Source organism: Adelges cooleyi, unplaced genomic scaffold, assembly GCF_023614345.1.
Source record: "Adelges cooleyi isolate 19-005CV unplaced genomic scaffold, UGA_ACOO_1.1 ACOO_flye_CR_arks_rails_tigmint_CR_PRNA_108, whole genome shotgun sequence".
Lineage (NCBI taxonomy): Eukaryota > Metazoa > Arthropoda > Insecta > Hemiptera > Adelgidae > Adelges > Adelges cooleyi.
In genome coordinates, this window is record NW_026095761.1 from 15,358,469 (window position 1) to 15,377,078 (window position 18,610).

Genomic DNA, 18,610 nt, shown 5'->3' on the forward strand with positions numbered 1-18,610 from the left:
TACCTAAAAGGTACTTAAGTGGGCCAAAAATTAAAAAATTCACCCCTTTCCCTTCAAAATCGAGAAAAACATCCAAAAAATGTACATGTTTTTCATCTTAAAATTACGATAGTCTATAACTTTTTTTTAAAAATAGTAGAATTAGTTCCAAATTTGTATGGAACATTCTTTAAACATAGTGCCACCGATAAATATTGACAAACCGAAAAAAATCATTAACCCTTAACCCCTAGAAGGGGCAGAAATAATAATTTAAATTGTCTTGAAATTCTGATGAAGCATTAAGAGTTTTTATAGAAACTAAACTTCCCCGCCTCTTCTTCTTTCCCTCTAGTTGTGCCAATCAACTACTTAATTATATTAACTAATTTTACTATAAAATTCTGTAACTAGATGTTGACAAAATTTTTCGAACATTTCTTTAATTTTAATTGTTTTAAATCATAATAGGTATGAGAGTGCAGAAGTCAAATTAATAGTGCAACTATACTTTAGCCCATCTATATTCATGGTTTTGTCAAAACTTATAGTGGTAAAAAATGAGCTGAACGACCAGAACTTCACGAACGAAATTCTTTAACAATAAACAACACGTTGATCATATAGTTATTTTGTAATTAAAATTAATAACAATAAATTCATAAAGATGTGGCAAATTACATAATAACATAAATAATAGAATATAGCACGACGTATTAATAGCTAAAAGTATACATATTAAAAAGCTAAAAAAGAGATACAATAATTCGTTTACAAGAGAAGTACAACAAGACATAAATAGAAAAGTATTAGATATTTTACAATATTTATCTCTACAGATTATATAGGAGGTATACTATTTATATTTCAATGTAGACACTAATTTTTACCTGACTAGAACATAGTACATACTATCATTTTAATTATAAATGTGTTCGCTATTATTTTTTACATCAATCTACTATTCAAATACGTTATAATATTTTACTGTTTATATATTTAGCAAGTGAGGTACAGAAGTCCATTTCCATATTTTTTTAAATAAATTAAAATAAAAGCAAATTGTTTAACGATGTATTGTTCTAACAAAGATGTATTGTTTTAAAATTAAAAAGTATGAGTATAGTTAAATAAAATGGGGTGGGTCGGTTTTGTAGACAAACCATAGTTGACTGAATTATTTGTACTTTACATTGGATACACCCACAATAGTCATCATAAATTAAATATATAAACTGTGGTAGCTACTTCTCTACCTATTATGCGCTTATATGTATGAAAAATAAATTAAAATAATATGGTAATTTGAGAATTCGTTACATTTTTTTGGAAGTAATTACATATACACGCGTATAGATTATATACATATACAGTTAAATATATTATATTAATTATATTAATATTAAAAAAATTAAACCATCTTAATTAAAACTAAATAAAGTACAAATAATTTTATAAATAGACAATAGTACCCATCACCAAAAATTGACACGAGTAACGCGATTGTTACAATAACTTGTAAGTTGTACTTAAAAAAACCTAAGCGTAATGTAATTACTATTTGTACATTTTAGTTGGCCACTACTGGAACTTTTTATTTTGACATTTCAACGAGCGATATCATTTTATAAACGCTACACAAATCGAATCGAAAGCGTTTAAAATATGATTTAGGAATTTTATTCTGTTTTATGTATTTTGGGAAAATTAAATTATTTTATTTTCGATTTAGTCGAGTATAATTTAATTTTTTATTGGGTTTATTTATCTATTAAACAAATTTAAATACAGCAAGGTCAGATAAGTCAAATTTAAAAATATGTAAAAAATATTTATATTTTTATAAATGCGACTAATAGGGGAATTATTAACCTTTTTTTAAAATTTAAATTGAAAAAAGAAAGTAAGGATACCTATGTACCAATTTAAATATAAACCTGTGCATGATGATATTAGACGTGTAGTATTATACGTTATATTATAATTATTAAATTATTTAAACTTTTAGAACACGATAAAGGATAACGAGTGGTTATAATTATTTTTAATATCCATTTAAATAATATTATAAAAACTTAATACAAATAGGTATTATAGAGAGACACAAGCAGAGTTAGGTAAATAAATAATAATTATATCATAGAAATTAGAATTACTAAAAATCTCATCACTCAGAACATAATATAAAAAGTAATTTTGGAAAATTCCCACTAAGGCCATAATTTTATGTATAATTATACGTAATTGGCATTATGACAAAAAAATGTCATATTTAATGGACCTTTTATTATATCTATTAATGTAGTTTTTCGAAATGGTTTAGAATAAGTTTGTACCTACGAAGCTCATAGGCGTGCGCAACATATTTGATACTGGTGCTAACATAGTGTAACATCGTATAGGTAACTTCAGATTAGAGTTATTTCGGCTCTTTAAAATATATTCATCTTGCCTAAATATTAAAATATAATCGTTATCTTATTAATATTACATATTCGGTCATTTCAACAGCTGATTTGTGATATATATAGATAATATGTATTTTGAGTTATGATTGACCAATTCGATTTAACACTCGAATGGCCATCATAATTTGTTATGAATGCAAATTTGTGTTTTTTGTGAAGTAAATAACAAAACAAAAACCGTTACATATTTAGGCAAGAGCGCACGCCTATGAACTTGGGGTTCTTTCGGATCAGGTTTTGTCAGACCCCACTAGATCGCTGGATCCAATGGAGCTGATTGTCGAGCTGGAGCCGTGGTGCGTACCCGAACTCTGCATCGACATAGTCCTTTCGGTCGTCACCGTGCCAATTGTGCTGCTGATACCCATAAGCCCATGAATGTTACCCATTCTCAAGGCCCTCTTCAGTTTGTCGGGATCGACACAGGAGGGGTCTGCCTAGAACAATAACATCATGAGCACTCGCTCCAGAGACTAAAAATGTTATGGTATTCAAATTGAGCTCTTCCGAACGTGCGAAGTGTATAATGTAATATTGTAATATGTTCAGTACTTATTGGAATTATCTGTCGCACCTGATATGCTAACGAAGTCATGATCACCTCGTATGGTACTATTTTCAGAGGTTCTACTTCGTTCATTAACACGTTGGCCGGTATTTTATGATACTGAATGGACGACATGAAGTTCTCAACGAACACTTCCTTCCAGTCGACGTTTGAGTTTGTATCTCCGTACTTCATTGTCCACATGAGGGCAGCCTGTGTGTAATGTATATATATATATATATAAGATATTAATGTTCGAGGTATCGATATGTTGTAGGTTCAATTAAAAATTTTCACCTGGAATTTGGTGAATTCGTCGGCTTTTAGCTCGTCTCTGCTCAGTATCAATCGGACAACGTGCAGCGGCAACAAAGCGAACGAGCCCAAGTTCAGCACTTCGTTACCGTGTTCGTCGACAAACTCCAACACCTATAACACGAGTTAAATTTATTTGTGATACACTGATATTTACATAAAGAGTAGCCGTTAATTTTCAACCTTTTGAACAAGGCTTTTGGTGCACTTGTATTGTATGTAACGTTCGGCCGACGAAAGCAAGGCGCAAACCGTGTCCACGTTTATGCAACATTGAACAAAACCTGTGCACGCTTTTCGGAGATCTTCCAACCCGTAGTAATCAGCTGCATTTAACACGCCTATGGCAAAACAACCAAATAAGCTTAGTTAAGTTTCCCGCTAAACCTAATCTGTGGGTATACTATACTATAACGTCCCGTCTCTTCTCTCCGGTGTCATTTTTCGCGTTCCCTATCGATCGATTCTCTCTCCTACCCCTCACTTATGTCCCTAATGTATTGACAACAAAATGCCCCCGTTGTAATCATCTTATGGATAGAATGAGGTCACTTGCTAACAAGGATCCTTCACTTAATTTTTTATTTAACACGCACATTGTATTTCTTTGAGAAATTACTGTATTGTCCTACATGTATGTAATATTTAGACTTAACAATAAACAGTTACCATTCAGCAGCATCCATTGAAACCTAAGGACAAAGGAGAGGAATTTAAGAAAATCCTTCCTTAGTGTGCCTGGGCGTCCTCAAAAGCCATTAAATACCAAATTTAAACTTCCTGTGTATAGTGGTCTAGGCTGTGCGTTGATAAAGCATTTATAAGACACTTTCTTTTGTATACAGATTAATCGTTTTTGATATTACCCTACTATACTCTAGGGGTTTACCCGTGATGGGGTTTAAGTAAACGTAGAGCATGAATCGATTTATTATTTTTCTAAAAAGTTTTTCGCTCACCCAACAAAGTCCTAGGTTGCAAAGTAACACAACCGGTGTGTATGTATTCGATTAGTTGACGGAACACGTCAGGCTCGAATTCGTCGACCACGACAGTTTGATGCTGATTGGCCTGTGTCTGCACAAACAAACCAAAACGGGAATAAATATTGTAAACAAACATATCCCCGGCTCCTTAATAAATTTCCAATGCAACGACATGTACTTGTGTGTTGGCATTTTTCACGTTCAATAGCGGTTCGCTGCTCCGCTTCAGGAACGTCGGCCGTCTGAGTTTAGTCGTCTCTTTCGGCACCGTTTCTTTCTTTCTTTGCGGACTCGGCGGTTGATATAGCATCTTATGAAACACCCTGCCGCCGTAAAAGAACAACAATGTAAGTTATAGTGTATCCCGAGAAGCGACCATCTCTGGGTAGGTATAATTTTACCTGCTTCTGGCGGCCAAAACGGCTTTCACAGCGCACACTGGTTCTCGGGTTTCGCCGACCAAAAACGTGACGTCACAAAGCTCCGGCATGCTGGCCAAGAACGCCATGTCTTCGGCGAGGCCATTTTTGTTTTCAAATACGCTCTGGTCAAGCTCGTCGTCAGTGGATTCCATTTCTCCTTGAAGGCGCATCACTCAGCACATCCCTGCTGAAAACACAAGCCTTAAAATGTGTTCACCTAGCATGATCCAGCTATTTATTCTAAAGACTAATAATAAACAAATTTGTTGATGGTTTGTATACTCGTTGGCAGATTTGAATCAAATTTTCAATTCAGTACTCCTTTTATTTAGCTTCAATAAGGAGTTAAAATGATTTTAGTTTTACAATGCTGTGTTTTTTTTAATATTTTTGTGGGTGGACCAACGATATTTTTTAAACCACTGGACCTAATTACTATTAATAGTAGCAAGTTTATAAATAAAAAACAACGTGCTTAAAAAATACTTTAAAGAGCGAAAAATGAAAAAAAATACTCCCTCTCTTAAGAATTGTGAAAAACACCATAAAGTTTTACACGTTTCAAACTTAAAATAACGCAACATAAACTTTTTGAAAAATAGTCGATTCTTAGGTACAATTTTTTCAAAAATCTGTACTCACTTTATTATCAAGGAAAAACTAAAACCGTGATTACAAAAACATTTTAATTCTTATAAAGTTTAATATTTTTATCTGTTGATATTTAATTATTGCTTATAATTACTTGTTGCGACACTGGGCCATTTTATTTTTCGGAAATACCAAATAGTAATTTTGCAGATTTATTTATTGGTTTTGTATTAATCTTACGTGAATACATGATCAAAACATAATAATAAAATGTAATTTTTCTAGACCGCGTGGGCCATTTTCTGCTTACAGACAAATCTTTCCTTTGCGGCATTGTCGTATTTTATATTATTTTACACCGAAACCTATTGTTTATTTTTATCTTCTTTTCCTTTTCGCTATTATAGGTAATGCGTTTTTTTTATCTCATTCGTTGGACGTGAAATAAAATATGCCTTTGTCATTATATCTATCTTGCAATAATGCTCCTTTACAATCCCAAAAGCAAACACGATTCGCTATCTTTTAAAAGTTTTCTCTGTACCCGCTCAAAAGCTTAAAGGATTTAGAAAGCCACATCCACACTAATATAATACATGTTTGCAGCAATCGTACAATCAAACTTGGTAAGTATTCCCATTTCGGCACCAATATAATATCCACATTCCTAGATTGTCGAAATTCGATAGGAACTAGCAAATAAATCATTAACGTTCCATTCTATTTAATCATTATAGTCTGTAGACTATTTGATTTATATATTATTATTTATTATGATTTAATCTCACAAAGTTGACAAACGACTAATGCATGAAATACAAATTACAAACTAAGAAGTAACAACTATACATTCGAATAACTTTTGGTTACTGATTGAAACGTTAATATTATGATGAAACTTTAACAATCAGCACAACACCTGGGGGAGCACGTGAATTTCGTATTGTAAATAATTAATACGTTCGTCTTTGAATGGTTGCAATTATTATTCTTGTAAAAATATACCTGCCTAACATAAGCATGAAGATTAATTAATTACCCACTATTTGTTTATACTTGAACACGGTTATATCATTTAATTGACATTATAACAAATAACAATTTACCGTTACCTAGTTTACATTTTGTTCAAACCTCTCATTTACCGTTTCGACAAACTTAATCAATTCTACGCTAACGACTATTAAGTGTTTACCATTATTCTTGTCACTTCCTCCCGTAAGACTTCCCTACTAGCTACATAATACATTAATTCAGTCTTGGGCTTCCTATTATAGCATAGTATACATAGTGTACATATTATAGCAATTAAATTACTTTGGAGTAAATCGTAATGAACTAAAACTGAAGTCTAGGAAAGTTGGGGTTTTCTTAGTATCCTCATAATGTAACAAAAAACAATTATTTCACGATATTTCTTGCTAAATTTTTTTGCAAAATTATACACACCGACACACGTCATTTAAAATTTAGGTATTTCCAAAAATGTTGCACCTTTCAAGCAATTTTTAAATTTCAAATTTCTTTTTACCAAATAATATTTTGTACTGCGCAATAAAAAAATGTAATTTTTACATATTTCTTGTTTGTTAATATGGTCACACTGTATATTTCAAACAAGAATGATACCATGATTTGACAACTCCTACGATACGGTAGTTGATAAGTATTATGAATAATATTCCTATCATATTTACTATTATTGTTGTTGATTACTTGAATGTCGTCGTTAGTCATCAGACAAATATTACATTGTTGTTAATCGCATCGTCTATGGACTGTGTTAGATAGGTGGACACGGTTATTTATTTTCCTTCAAAAAATGTCTATAATATAATATACTTCCTACTGCTATACATGAATACATTGAGTAAGTAAAAAAATTAAGCATTATTATTTATTGCAAATTAGGTCATTGAAATTGATTAAAATGTAATTTTTGTTAACGCTATTTGTTAAATTTGTCTAAAACAATTATTAACTGCCTATATTATGCATGATGTAAAAAAAATATATAGGTGTATTCGTATACCTATATAATAATATATTTAATGTTGACATGATATTATTACATTGTTTTGTATTTTATTCCTATACAAAAACACTAACTTAAAAATTAAATGCCCTCACATTTGGTTTGGTTATGGCTGTTTGCACCAGCTGTTCTTAAATTTCAAGCATAAGTAGTTGAAGCAAATGGTCATTAAAGGATTAATTTAATAATTATTTTATTAGAGCCTACTTGAGTAGCTGTTTTAATTGAACTTGTTTAAATATAATTTTTTTAAACTATTTTATTGATTTGGTAAGGTTTTTTTTTTATTGCATATTGGTACTTTTGTTTTATAAGTGAATTCAATTTTCACAAAATCATAAGGGATATTCATTAAATGTTAATCTGTTTAAAATATTTTTAACAAGTGTCCGTTTGAAAATTTTAATTGCTTAACCAGATACGGATATTATGACCAATTGAATTCCTCATTTTAAATTTCCTTTTGAACTTTACTCTAGATATTTATATCAGCATGAATGCTTTTATCAGTTAATTATTGTAAAATAACATTAAAATAATAACATCCTAATTCTTGTTATTCCATAAATTTTAACGTTTGCTTATGGTTTTTTTTTTAATGATAATTCATTGGCATTTTAATTGTTTAGTACTTCTAATCTTGTATGAAATGTATTGAAAGGTTTTAAGTATATAAATATATTTCTCCCCACCTTTTACAATAATTATGTTGTAATATCTATGTGTACTTATTATAAAAATTATTTTGTTCTTGCAGCTCATATTTACCACAACTATGGCACAAACTACTACAGTAGAAACTATTACCATCACAAGACCATTAAAAGTAAGTTCTTATTTTTATATGCTGTAGTCGGGATGAGTCTAACGCTGCCCTCACACGATCATTATTATTGATAGTATTTTAGATACTGACAGTAATATTGATTGTGTAATAATCATACTAATGGTTTTTTTTTAAAGTAAATGTGTTAGTAATAATAATAATAAGTATGTAGGATGGCTTGAATGGCTTGATGAGGGAGTGATCCGTTGGCCACACCTCTAACTGATGGAGTTACAGTATACAAATTTGATATTGATAACTGATGAAAAAACTGGATATCGAGCCTTCAGTATTTATTTACTGATAGTGATATTGACCGTGTGTAGAAGATAATGACAATTCATTAGTATAATTTTCGCAGCCATGGGTAACGAAAGCTGAAATAAGGGTACGCAAGATAGACAAATTCTGCACGATTTTATTGTTGAATATAAACAGTTACCGGAATTATGGGATGTGCGTAGTAAAGATACTCTCTAGCATGTTGATGTTCATTTTAGTGCTCAATGATGCAACCATACTTAAAAGTTGATTTTGTAGTTATCAATAAATTTCGGAAATAATTATGGAAGCTTTTGGGTCTAAAAGTCGCACCTTGTTTAAAAGATTTAAATGAGTATACTATCTTCGTTTAGCAATCCACTCTATCACCCATCTTTTTCATTTTTTTGAAACTCGTTTATTTCAAATGGAAGAAGGTAATATAATTGCCAAACATGCTTTTTGATAATCATCTATATTCAAATATAATTATTTTATTAAATAAAATAAAAATATTAAAAAACGTAGATCAACAGTTTAACAATCAAACAAAAGTGTCAACATTTGAGTTGACACTATTTGTATTGATCATATTGTCAATAAGAATGATCGTGTGAGGGCTGCATTATACTTCAATATTTGTGTACAAGTCTTATCCATTATAATATATATTAAAAAAAAGTTTATAGACATTGTTTTATTGCCTCCTAAGTTGCTTAGCCACTATTTAAAAATATGTTGGTTATAATTTCTTAGGATAAAATTTAACCATTCAATTTAAAAGATTCTTTCAGATGTTTCTATTTACTCATTTTAAAATTAAGTTTTATCTTTTTGTAATGCATTGGAATTATTTCAGCTAAACAGAAATACATTAGGTAAAATTTAAAAAAATGGATACTTAAAAGGACATTATTTTATTCAGCTGTAAAAGTAAATAGATAAAATGTAAAATATTGTTATTGCTTTATTATTAATTCTTTTATAACCTTACTACAAAATGGTTTTCTTGTTTTGAAAATTAGAATTATTATGAAATTAAAGATAATTAAATAATTATTTAAGTAATGTAAGAAGTAAATATTTTGTCGGAATTTTTTTTTTTTTTAGTTAAAAAAATTTATTTGATTTTAGTGAACTGTATTTCACGTTTCCTTTTAAAAGCTTTAAAACATTTTGAAGGTTTTGAATATTCGAAAAACCCTCGAGTAAATCGTAAATAGAAGAAAAAACCCAATACTAGCAGAAACTCTTAACTTCAAAACTTGTTGAATTGTTTAAAATTATGCAAAATATGTATTTTTAATTAATGAATTTTAGCTTTAGATGTTTTAAAAAAATATGTATGTCAATGTTATTGTACAAAAGAACATAATATTTATAGTAACACATATTGTACATCAATATTAGTGTAGTGTAATCTAGTGTAGTTTAACTATTAATCAGTATAATAGTATATTGTTGTGAGCTTTCTTTCCTTATCCCCCTCCTCTTGGCTTTTTATAGCTGAATTCATAAAGGGGCCTACTGGGATAATCCTGATTTCTTGGTGGTCATGGCCATTTTTATGCTTATTATATTAACTAATGTATTTTTTTAATTAGAAAAAGCTTAGTAACATTTAAAAAACAAATAACTAATGTTTCATTAAATATTAGTTACATTCTAAAGTAATCTTTAGTAAGCTCGACGTTGGTTTTAATTTACAAATATTGTTATTATTCGCAGACCGCAGTTGAACTTTTAACTAGAATCATTTATTAACTAACTATGGTTACTTAACTCGTGAATCAAGAATGTTTATGCAATAAACTGTGACGTTGCACATTTGCGTTTAGTTGCTAGTTAATGCGTATACGAAAACTGCGTTAAGAATTATTTTTTTCATTTAGTTTTTATCTATCAATATTTTATTTATATTATCCATCAAATGATCGATGATATTTTTTTTGTTAGTGCATAGTACGAATTTGTTATGTATTAAATACAACGAAGCTATGACGTGGTCTATATAAGTCGTATTCATTCAGACATTTATTTCTGATATAAACATTTATACTCATTGTATTAATATTGTAATATTGTATTGTAATCAGTAGCAAAATGGTCAAACTGGTATTTATTTTTAACTAATACCCCATAAAAAATAAAACGATTTAAAACACTTCTTTTTTTAAAGATTTGTTCCAATAATAATGAAATGTTATAGTGCCATGCTAAATCTACCTTCAGTTTTTAGACGTTAAGAACTAAAATCAAAAGCATATTGTAAAAACAATAGCTTCTCAGCTCCGCATTGAACCTATAATTAAAACAACATACACACTTACAAAATGTATATACTATTTATATATGAACTTATATAGCCGTTCAGCATTAATGACAACATGGAAAAAAATATTATTTGTCTAAACGCTATGATATTGGACTGAAATTTAAATAAATTCATACAATTTTTTGTGTGAGTATGGTTTGCGGTACGCGCCCATGCGCTCATTCAACTGGTCGCCGCCGTCTGGCCACTAACGCATGCATATACAATATACATATGCACAATACCGTAAAATATAACGTTACCAGACACCAATAAAATATATTTAAATGAAATAAGGTTTGAAGTATTTTCAAACGGGACACTGCAGACGGCAAGATTGATTCATAAGTATTTTATAAATTAATGAGAATATATTATAGAAAGCATCGAAATCTGTATTCATTTAGTGAGATTTTTTCCAATGTGTGATTTTATACCAACTATAAAATACTCAAGATTCAGTCTTTAACCGCTATCTCCTCGTACACAAAACAATGACGTGTCGGCGCTTATGCGATAGCTGTACATACGTTAATATAATAGTTAGTATATAATATACTTTACTAACTTTTGTAACACCAAACTATTGTTTTTCTTCCCGTGGACGACGAACGCCTCCAAACTGTTGAATTTTTTAGACGGATTTTCTCGCGTTTACTCGGATACTGCTGAGCTCTTCTGTGGGCGAAGTGGCGGGCTTTGGGCGTGAAAACTATTGCAATTTAATAACACTCGGTGTGTGGTGTTTGTGAGGAGACGTCGCTGTAGGTTCTCTCTCGAGTGGTAAAGCGCACAATAGAGGGTCGGTCTGTGTGTGTGTTGAAGTTTCGGCGGCGCTTAAAAATGTCAGGCGCGACCATCATCGATCGGAGTCCGCCCACACCGCCACCAAACCTACATTGAGAACTTTAAGGGCTGGTGGCTGTAGAGGGTGGGAGATAAGGGTTTTCGGATAGCCCCGGATGCGCGTGCGGCAAAACGTGACGGCGTAGTACTGTGCAGGAACTGTATAATATACTACTGGTGGTGTATCGACAGCGAACGACGACCGCGATCGGGCAGCATAGTGCGTTTTTCCTCTGTTCGTGTATACAACACCGTATTATCAATTAATAACGAGACTAAATCGTATCGCTTCTGTGCCCGTTAAGAAAAACAAGTTCCTTTTTTTTTCGTTTCCCAATTGAGTTCGTCGCTTGAATAACATAAGTACTTATAATATACATATCTCCTACCGGCGGCAAGCCAAGTACACTGTCGACACTTCAAAACGGCGGCGGTTTCAGCAAATTTCGTCGGCGCAGTGGGTGGACGGTACGCCGGCAAACTGATTCAGACACGGGCGTCCACAGACGCCTGGCAGCGGCGCCAAGAACTGTCGCTTTATCCGGCGACAGGCGCCACAGCCGCTGTCGGTGGAGTCGTGGACGCTGAAGATTGGAGAGGACAGGGCGGTAGATCGCAAACCATGCATCCAGACAAAGGGTCGGGAGCCCAGGTAACAGCTATGGCTTTGTATAGTAGGTTCAGAGGAGACATGCCAAAGAAAAGACGCTCATGTCGATTATTTTAGAAAGGTTTATAAGCTGTGATTCTCAATAGCAGGTTCAAGTGGCAATTCATTGTATAGAAACTCGAATCAGCTGACAAAAAGAGAAAATTGTCGGACTCGGAAAGTGTCTACTATCGATCATAGACACTATTTGGGAGAGTTTAGCGCACCTTTAGTTTAGGGATTAACACCCTCGAAATGATTTGTGTTCTATACCTTAAGCTGTTTAAAACATTCTGAAGCTCCTCTGATTTTTTTTTAGTAAAATCGTGCCCTCGCTATGAATAATAAGAGAATAGACCATGCGTCCAAAGAAAATGATGAATGTTAAATTATTAAAATAAACGAGGAACCGTCTTTTTCTCTCTTTACCGTATCACGTTTTACAACTGTCAAATACACATTTGTTTTCGATGAAATACGATTTCAGCGTTTTAAAGGCTGTTCGTGTTTTCGCGGTATCATTTATTATGTTAAACGGATAGCGTAACCGCCAAATCAAATCTGACATATTATATTATTAATGTGTTGTTTGGGTAAAAAATGGATGTCTTATCATTTTTCTCGTCAGCTTGACTTAGCGTTTAATAGTATAGATAGTCTATAATTTCAATATTGATAAATTATAAAGTTTTTATTTTTAAGCTGAACTATTTAGAACGGACATAAAAAAATGACTTTTGTAAAATTGAATTAATTAAAGCCATTAAGACTTTTGAAACTCGTAATCAAGTACAAACAACATAATAAACAATTAATAATAATGCTAATTTTTACCAAACCATTTTTTAAATTAAAACCTCAGGTTTCGATTTATTCTTAATATAAGATAAAATATATATTTGATTTTCCGTTTTTGAAATGTCTAATACACAAAAAGGGCAAATAAAGGGGTGAAGTAGATGGGTAAAGTGGGATAAAAGAGCAATGTTTTTTTACTAGGTTAACAAAGTAAAATTAAATTGCTTCTATACCGCCCTCTTATTCGTTGATAGTAATTACTAATTACAATAATACCAAAACCATTCGAATAGAAAACAATTTTTGAACGCAATCAATTTACTAAAAAAAAACTATATTATAATATATTACTTATTACAAGTGCATAATATTTTATTTTTAACTACTGCCACTGGATTTGTCTTCTGTATTTTTATTTTTGTTTTATGATTAAACTGATATTTGTTTAAAGTTTATAAACGTTAAGCTCTTACATTCCTCCAGTGTATCCAATCGTAAAACTCGCCGATTACATTATACATAAATCGGGTATTATGTTGATTTTGTTCGTAGGATAGACAATAGTATTTTTAAAGTTATAAGGTGGGCCTGAAGCATAGACTTATGTGGGCTGATTGTATCAAGAGCTTAATTAATATTGTTTGTGTTTTGATATTTAATTCGCGAGTATTTGCATTTCCGTCGAAAGTTAGTTTAAATTATTTTGACATTTTATAAATATAAATAGATTAATTAATATCACTTTTTATGCTATTAAACAAAGTCTGAAAAGTTCTCATTATTCTTAGCAAATAAAAGAACAAAAACTTGATTTAAAATGTAATGCCTGTTCGTAGTATGTATACTAAAATATTTTTATGGTTTTTCATTAATTATAAGTACTTTTAAGTGTCCACAGCATAATAATACAATGAAGTCTTGTCTGAACAAAGCAACAGCGGTCGATGTAATAATTTAAAAGTCATTATAAACCAATGGCGTCAATCGGTCAATGATATACATTGTTTTTTTTATCGTGACTTTAAATATGTTAATATAGACCTTGCTGGTATAGATATTAAAAAAAAGTTATATTATACGTTTAAAGTAGACGCGTTATTTTGCCGACGCTATTTTGTATCCTTTTCGAGCTGGGAGGCTAACTGCTAAGGCTAAAGCATGTTCCATGCTAAAATCGTATTATTTAAACAATGTTAACTCTGGTCTATTATTTTTAACTTGGTTTATATTTAAAATTTAAACTAATATTACACTATAGTTTTAAAAAACAGATTTATTTAAATACTTGCTTAACGCATTGATCAAAGTACTTTTTTAATTTGCGTCATTGTTAACATGATAAAATCTTTAAAATTTGCAATTTTCAAAAATGAATACATAATTATTCAACAAAAAACTATTTTAAAATTGTGACACGAACGATGCCTTGTATATGTTTTAAGGAATTCATTATTAAAATGTTCTTCAAAACTTAAATGGAGTATTCTTAGAACCGTACTGTTAGAATTAGAATCCTATGTTTTAGAACTGTTATACATTTTTCAACGCGTGACTACTCTTGTTATAGCAAATAGTGCGTCCGATGAAAATAATAAAACGTATTCTTTTTAAAGCATCCTATAAATCTATTTCACATATTTTTTTTTAACACACAATTTGTTTTAATAGGTTTATTTAATTTTTTTTTTTTTATTATTATATAGATATTAATTATTATAGATTAATTATAAAGATGTGCCTTGAAAATATGTAACCGACAATTTTTAGTTCGAGTATATTTTGTTGTCTACTACTAGCAGTTTCTTGTCATCACAACTTTTTTGGATTTGTTCCAAAAAGTAATTACATTTCTACTGGTGTTCTTGTTCTTAAGGGTTTGTTCTTATCCAGCTCTGCCTTTAATTAAAAATAATTACCTTAGTTTTTCTTATTATTTTAAGTTGTAATTCAAGTTTTTATCAATAAAAGTTGGCAAAAACAATTTGAGCTTGGGTTTCTTTTGCCAACGTTAATTAATAAGTAATTGGGTGTTATGTAAATAAATAAATATTAAAGATAATAAATTATAATATTTAATACTTATTTTTAACTATTGATTTGCAGGTTATTGCATTCATATGTGGCCTAATAGTAATTGTCTTGATGCTGTTGGCTTTGACCTCCACTGATTGGCTATTATCTGCTGGCTGGCGACAAGGCTTGTTCTCACATTGCATAGCTCCCGGTGCTCCAACGCCATTACCCTTTAATGTGCCTAATAATGGTCCAGATTGTTATCCAACACGAGAAGTCGGTAAGTTACATGTTTATCACTATTGTATTTAACATTTTGTATTCTTTAGTTAATTACATTTTTTGCACTTAATATTACAGGTTACATACGAGTAGCTGCAGCATTGTGCATAGTAACATTAATAGCGGACATAGTAGCTACGCTATTGACCGGGCTAGGACTAAGAAGCAAAGACCAGCGAAACAAGTACAAGTTTTACAGAGTGGCGGTTTATGTCATGTTACTAGCGTGTACGTATTACAGAACGCAAATTAAAATGGGGTTAAATTTGGAGAAAAATTATTGTTTAGTATTATTAAATTTTAAAACATTATTTGGATTTAACATTTAACGTTATTAATTTTTAAAATGTTATTTAATTTTATTGTCCCAATGTTGATAGGTAACATTATTTACAAAAAATGTTGTTGAGTAAAAACGAGATTTTGGAACAATTTGGTTCCTTTTGTTTTTGTTATTTATTCATTTATCATTGATAAGATATAAAAGGGGGGATTGGCACATTTGTGGTCATTTTCTTTTTGGTGGCACTTGCAGTCACTTGTTTTTTTTTATTACTTAAACACTGGTTTTACAGGTTGGGATGGTCTGAATAAAAAAAAAAAGTTATTTTAAGGGTCGTATGAGAACCAAAAATGGTGAAATTACTGATTTCTGTTCCATTATAATAACAAAAATATAAATTTTTTTTTTATTTAATACATTTTGAGTTTTTTGCATTTTTAAAAATAAATAATGACGTAAATAAAAATACTCCTGGATATTTCCTGCAAAACCTCGAACATTAAGATGGCAAAAAAAATGTTGATTTTTTTAGATGTTAATTGACATATTAATTTGTAAGAAGATTTTGGAGCAAATATCGTGGAATAATTGATTTTTTTGTCAAAATCAAAATTAATACTGATATTTTGTTGGGTGGTCTATTTTTTATTCTCTGAACCAATTTGGGGGTTGCACCCAATAAAATTTCACTTAACTCAATAAATAAGGACTACTCAGTATAATGTGTTTTAGGTTTACTGATACTTTAAGATTTTTAAAAATTTATATTTATGTTTTTCTGATTTTCAATTTCCTTTCATTTGGACAAATTTTCGTTTTAAATTTTATCAATAACGTAATCAAGCCCTGATTAATGAAAATATCACTAAATAAAATTAATTGCAAATATGTGTTTATCTTTTTTTTACAGTACTCTCTTTGCTAATAGCGTTGATCGTGTACCCAGTATGTTTTGCCGCTGAACTCAATTTAGGTATAGAAAACTACTTTATTTGTATACTATCTTACAACTATTATTATTATTTTTACTTATTATTTCTAATATTTGTATTTTTTTTGTTATTTAGGAAACCGCAACGTTTGGGAGTTTGGTTGGGCGTACGGTATCGGATGGGGTGCGGGAATATTCTTGTTTGGAGCTGTGGTGTTGTTGTTGTGCAACAAGGAATCAGAAGAAATTTATTATAAAGAACGAAAAGTGACATCGTCTGCCTAGTGTGCGGCGCCCCTGCCCGACGTAGTACTATAGTGACCTTCTGCCGTTGGCCGACGACGGGTAGGGTGCTCTTATTATTGTAACGTTATGATAAGGCAAACTTAATTTATAATTATTAACGTACACGTCACAATTATGTTGATACACAATGTTGGTCGACTAAGAACTAAAACTACAAGGTGGGGGAAATATTTGCATAGCGCACAGTAAATAAAAATCCTTTCATTAAATTGTAATCAAATATTAGGATTAGGTGTTTATATAGTGTTAGGTCGATTCGTTTGTGTATTTTGTTATTCATGGGTTAGTTGACAGATTGAAATCAATCAAACATGTCGAAAAGATACTTCCATTTTGTATAGTTCAACTATCATAGACAAATGGTATCTACTATAACAAAATATTGTTTACAACACAAATATGTAATCTAAATCTATGTGTCTTGTCGTCGAACATTTTTGTAAACTGTTTTTCATTTCTCAAACGTTCCCAGGTTGTGTATAATACTTGTCTAACGAAAATTCATATCTATAATATTAACTATATATATAAATTTAGAATGTAATAGATAAATACTAAATAATAATTATTATGTACGCGTGTAAATAATAGTATAAAATATTAAACTTTTTGTGATCAGTGATTTTTTCCCACCCAAAGAAAAGAAAATCTTGCCCCTCTGAAACATACATTCCTATTCAGGTATTTTTTTTTGTATATATAATAATATAGTTGATTTTTCTTTAGACATTCCTATTCTTGTTGAATACTATCCCGTTATTAATTTATCAATATTTATTTTCACGTTAGTATTTTGGATATATTATTATTATTTATTATTCTTACCCTATAGTTATTGATTTTTATTCATTAGTTTAACTGTTAGCACCACTGCAGATTTTATAACTGAACATTTTGTGCTTATTTGATACCTATGTGAAAAATCTCGTAAACAATTGTTATTATTATTTTGATTTTTATACTTAACATTTTTTAACTATATTAATATTAAAATAGATATAAATTGTAATTATAATTGAACTTTTGAAAATTTTTATAGTTATCTGACATAACATATCTTAAGCAACCAGCGCTTGATAGTGCACGTTTTACTTTATTTATTTGTTTAATTGTAAGTTTAAACAGTGAAACCGTCCAACTAAAAATATGTTTGCCATCAGCATACAATTTTTTTCATAAGTGTTTGTTATTGGTTACTATGTGGATAACTTTCTGTAATTATTATTATTACATTTCTTTATATACATTAGTCTTATTTTTAATTTACCCAAACACAATTATTATCTATTAATACACTGTCTGTATTTCAAACTCCAATATTTGTCTTATAATATTAACACTTATTCTCTTCCAAGATAAATTTGTATATATAATTATAATAAAGTAAATATAAAACCTATTAATAAATTAGTTTTGCTTTTATTATTTTGTACGTACAATGATTAATATATTTTTTATAACTGAAGTGGTCAAAACATTTGAGTTTATTTCGATTCATTGACGATTTTTTAAACATAGTTATAAACGTATTATGTATTGGTATTTAATTAAGATTTTGTATACTTTTTCTAACGGTTATTTGGGGAAGTCCCCAAGTGGTGTGTCAATTAATGACTTATTACGTATGAAAATGTTAAACTAATTTATGCTATTAACTGCACATCGGTTTCATTGTTATGGATAGAATCTAATCATCAATTTGTCATAACTCATATCACTGATTAATTAATCAGCAATAAATTAAAGATAATATGGTAA

General features: G+C 30.2%; 2 protein-coding genes across 3 annotated transcripts; one reads left to right on the forward strand and one right to left on the reverse strand.

The window, feature by feature from the left end:
- Positions 1-665: 665 nt before the first annotated feature.
- LOC126840158 (serine-enriched protein-like) lies at positions 666-11,732 on the reverse strand. The gene is made up of 8 exons (XM_050575714.1): positions 11,313-11,732; positions 4,697-4,901; positions 4,474-4,618; positions 4,269-4,386; positions 3,493-3,650; positions 3,292-3,423; positions 3,022-3,207; positions 666-2,884 (listed from the first exon to the last, which is right to left on the reverse strand). Exons 2-8 carry the CDS (start codon positions 4,885-4,887, stop codon positions 2,678-2,680), a joined length of 1,137 nt encoding a protein of 378 aa, XP_050431671.1. The 5' UTR covers positions 4,888-4,901; positions 11,313-11,732; the 3' UTR covers positions 666-2,677.
- LOC126840165 (transmembrane protein 47) lies at positions 6,996-18,192 on the forward strand. Of its 2 annotated transcripts, XM_050575726.1 has the most exons (6): positions 6,996-7,178; positions 8,101-8,169; positions 15,141-15,330; positions 15,411-15,560; positions 16,526-16,588; positions 16,683-18,190. In XM_050575726.1, exons 2-6 carry the CDS (start codon positions 8,119-8,121, stop codon positions 16,829-16,831), a joined length of 603 nt encoding a protein of 200 aa, XP_050431683.1. In that variant the 5' UTR covers positions 6,996-7,178; positions 8,101-8,118; the 3' UTR covers positions 16,832-18,190. The 2 variants fall into 2 exon arrangements, with proteins under 2 accessions (XP_050431683.1, XP_050431693.1); XM_050575736.1 differs by lacking the exons at positions 6,996-7,178; positions 8,101-8,169 and adding an exon at positions 11,763-12,242 and having other exon boundaries at positions 16,683-18,192.
- Positions 18,193-18,610: the final 418 nt, after the last annotated feature.

What these genes read in the sequence shown, in the direction of transcription:
- LOC126840158 (XM_050575714.1), bottom strand. Translation starts at nt 4,887, where the DNA reads ATGCGCCTTCAAGGAGAAATGGAATCCACTGACGACGAGCTTGACCAG. An exon ending in GCAACCTAGGACTTTGTTGG is followed by an intron (nt 3,651 to 4,268) that starts GTGAGCGAAAAA and finishes GTTTTGCCATAG; the next exon opens with GCGTGTTAAATGCAGCTGAT. An exon ending in TGACTTCGTTAGCATATCAG is followed by an intron (nt 2,885 to 3,021) that starts GTGCGACAGATA and finishes TTATTGTTCTAG; the next exon opens with GCAGACCCCTCCTGTGTCGA.
- LOC126840165 (XM_050575726.1), top strand. Translation starts at nt 8,119, where the DNA reads ATGGCACAAACTACTACAGTAGAAACTATTACCATCACAAGACCATTA. An exon ending in TTATGTCATGTTACTAGCGT is followed by an intron (nt 15,561 to 16,525) that starts GTACGTATTACA and finishes TTTTTTTTACAG; the next exon opens with TACTCTCTTTGCTAATAGCG. An exon ending in TGCCGCTGAACTCAATTTAG is followed by an intron (nt 16,589 to 16,682) that starts GTATAGAAAACT and finishes TTTGTTATTTAG; the next exon opens with GAAACCGCAACGTTTGGGAG.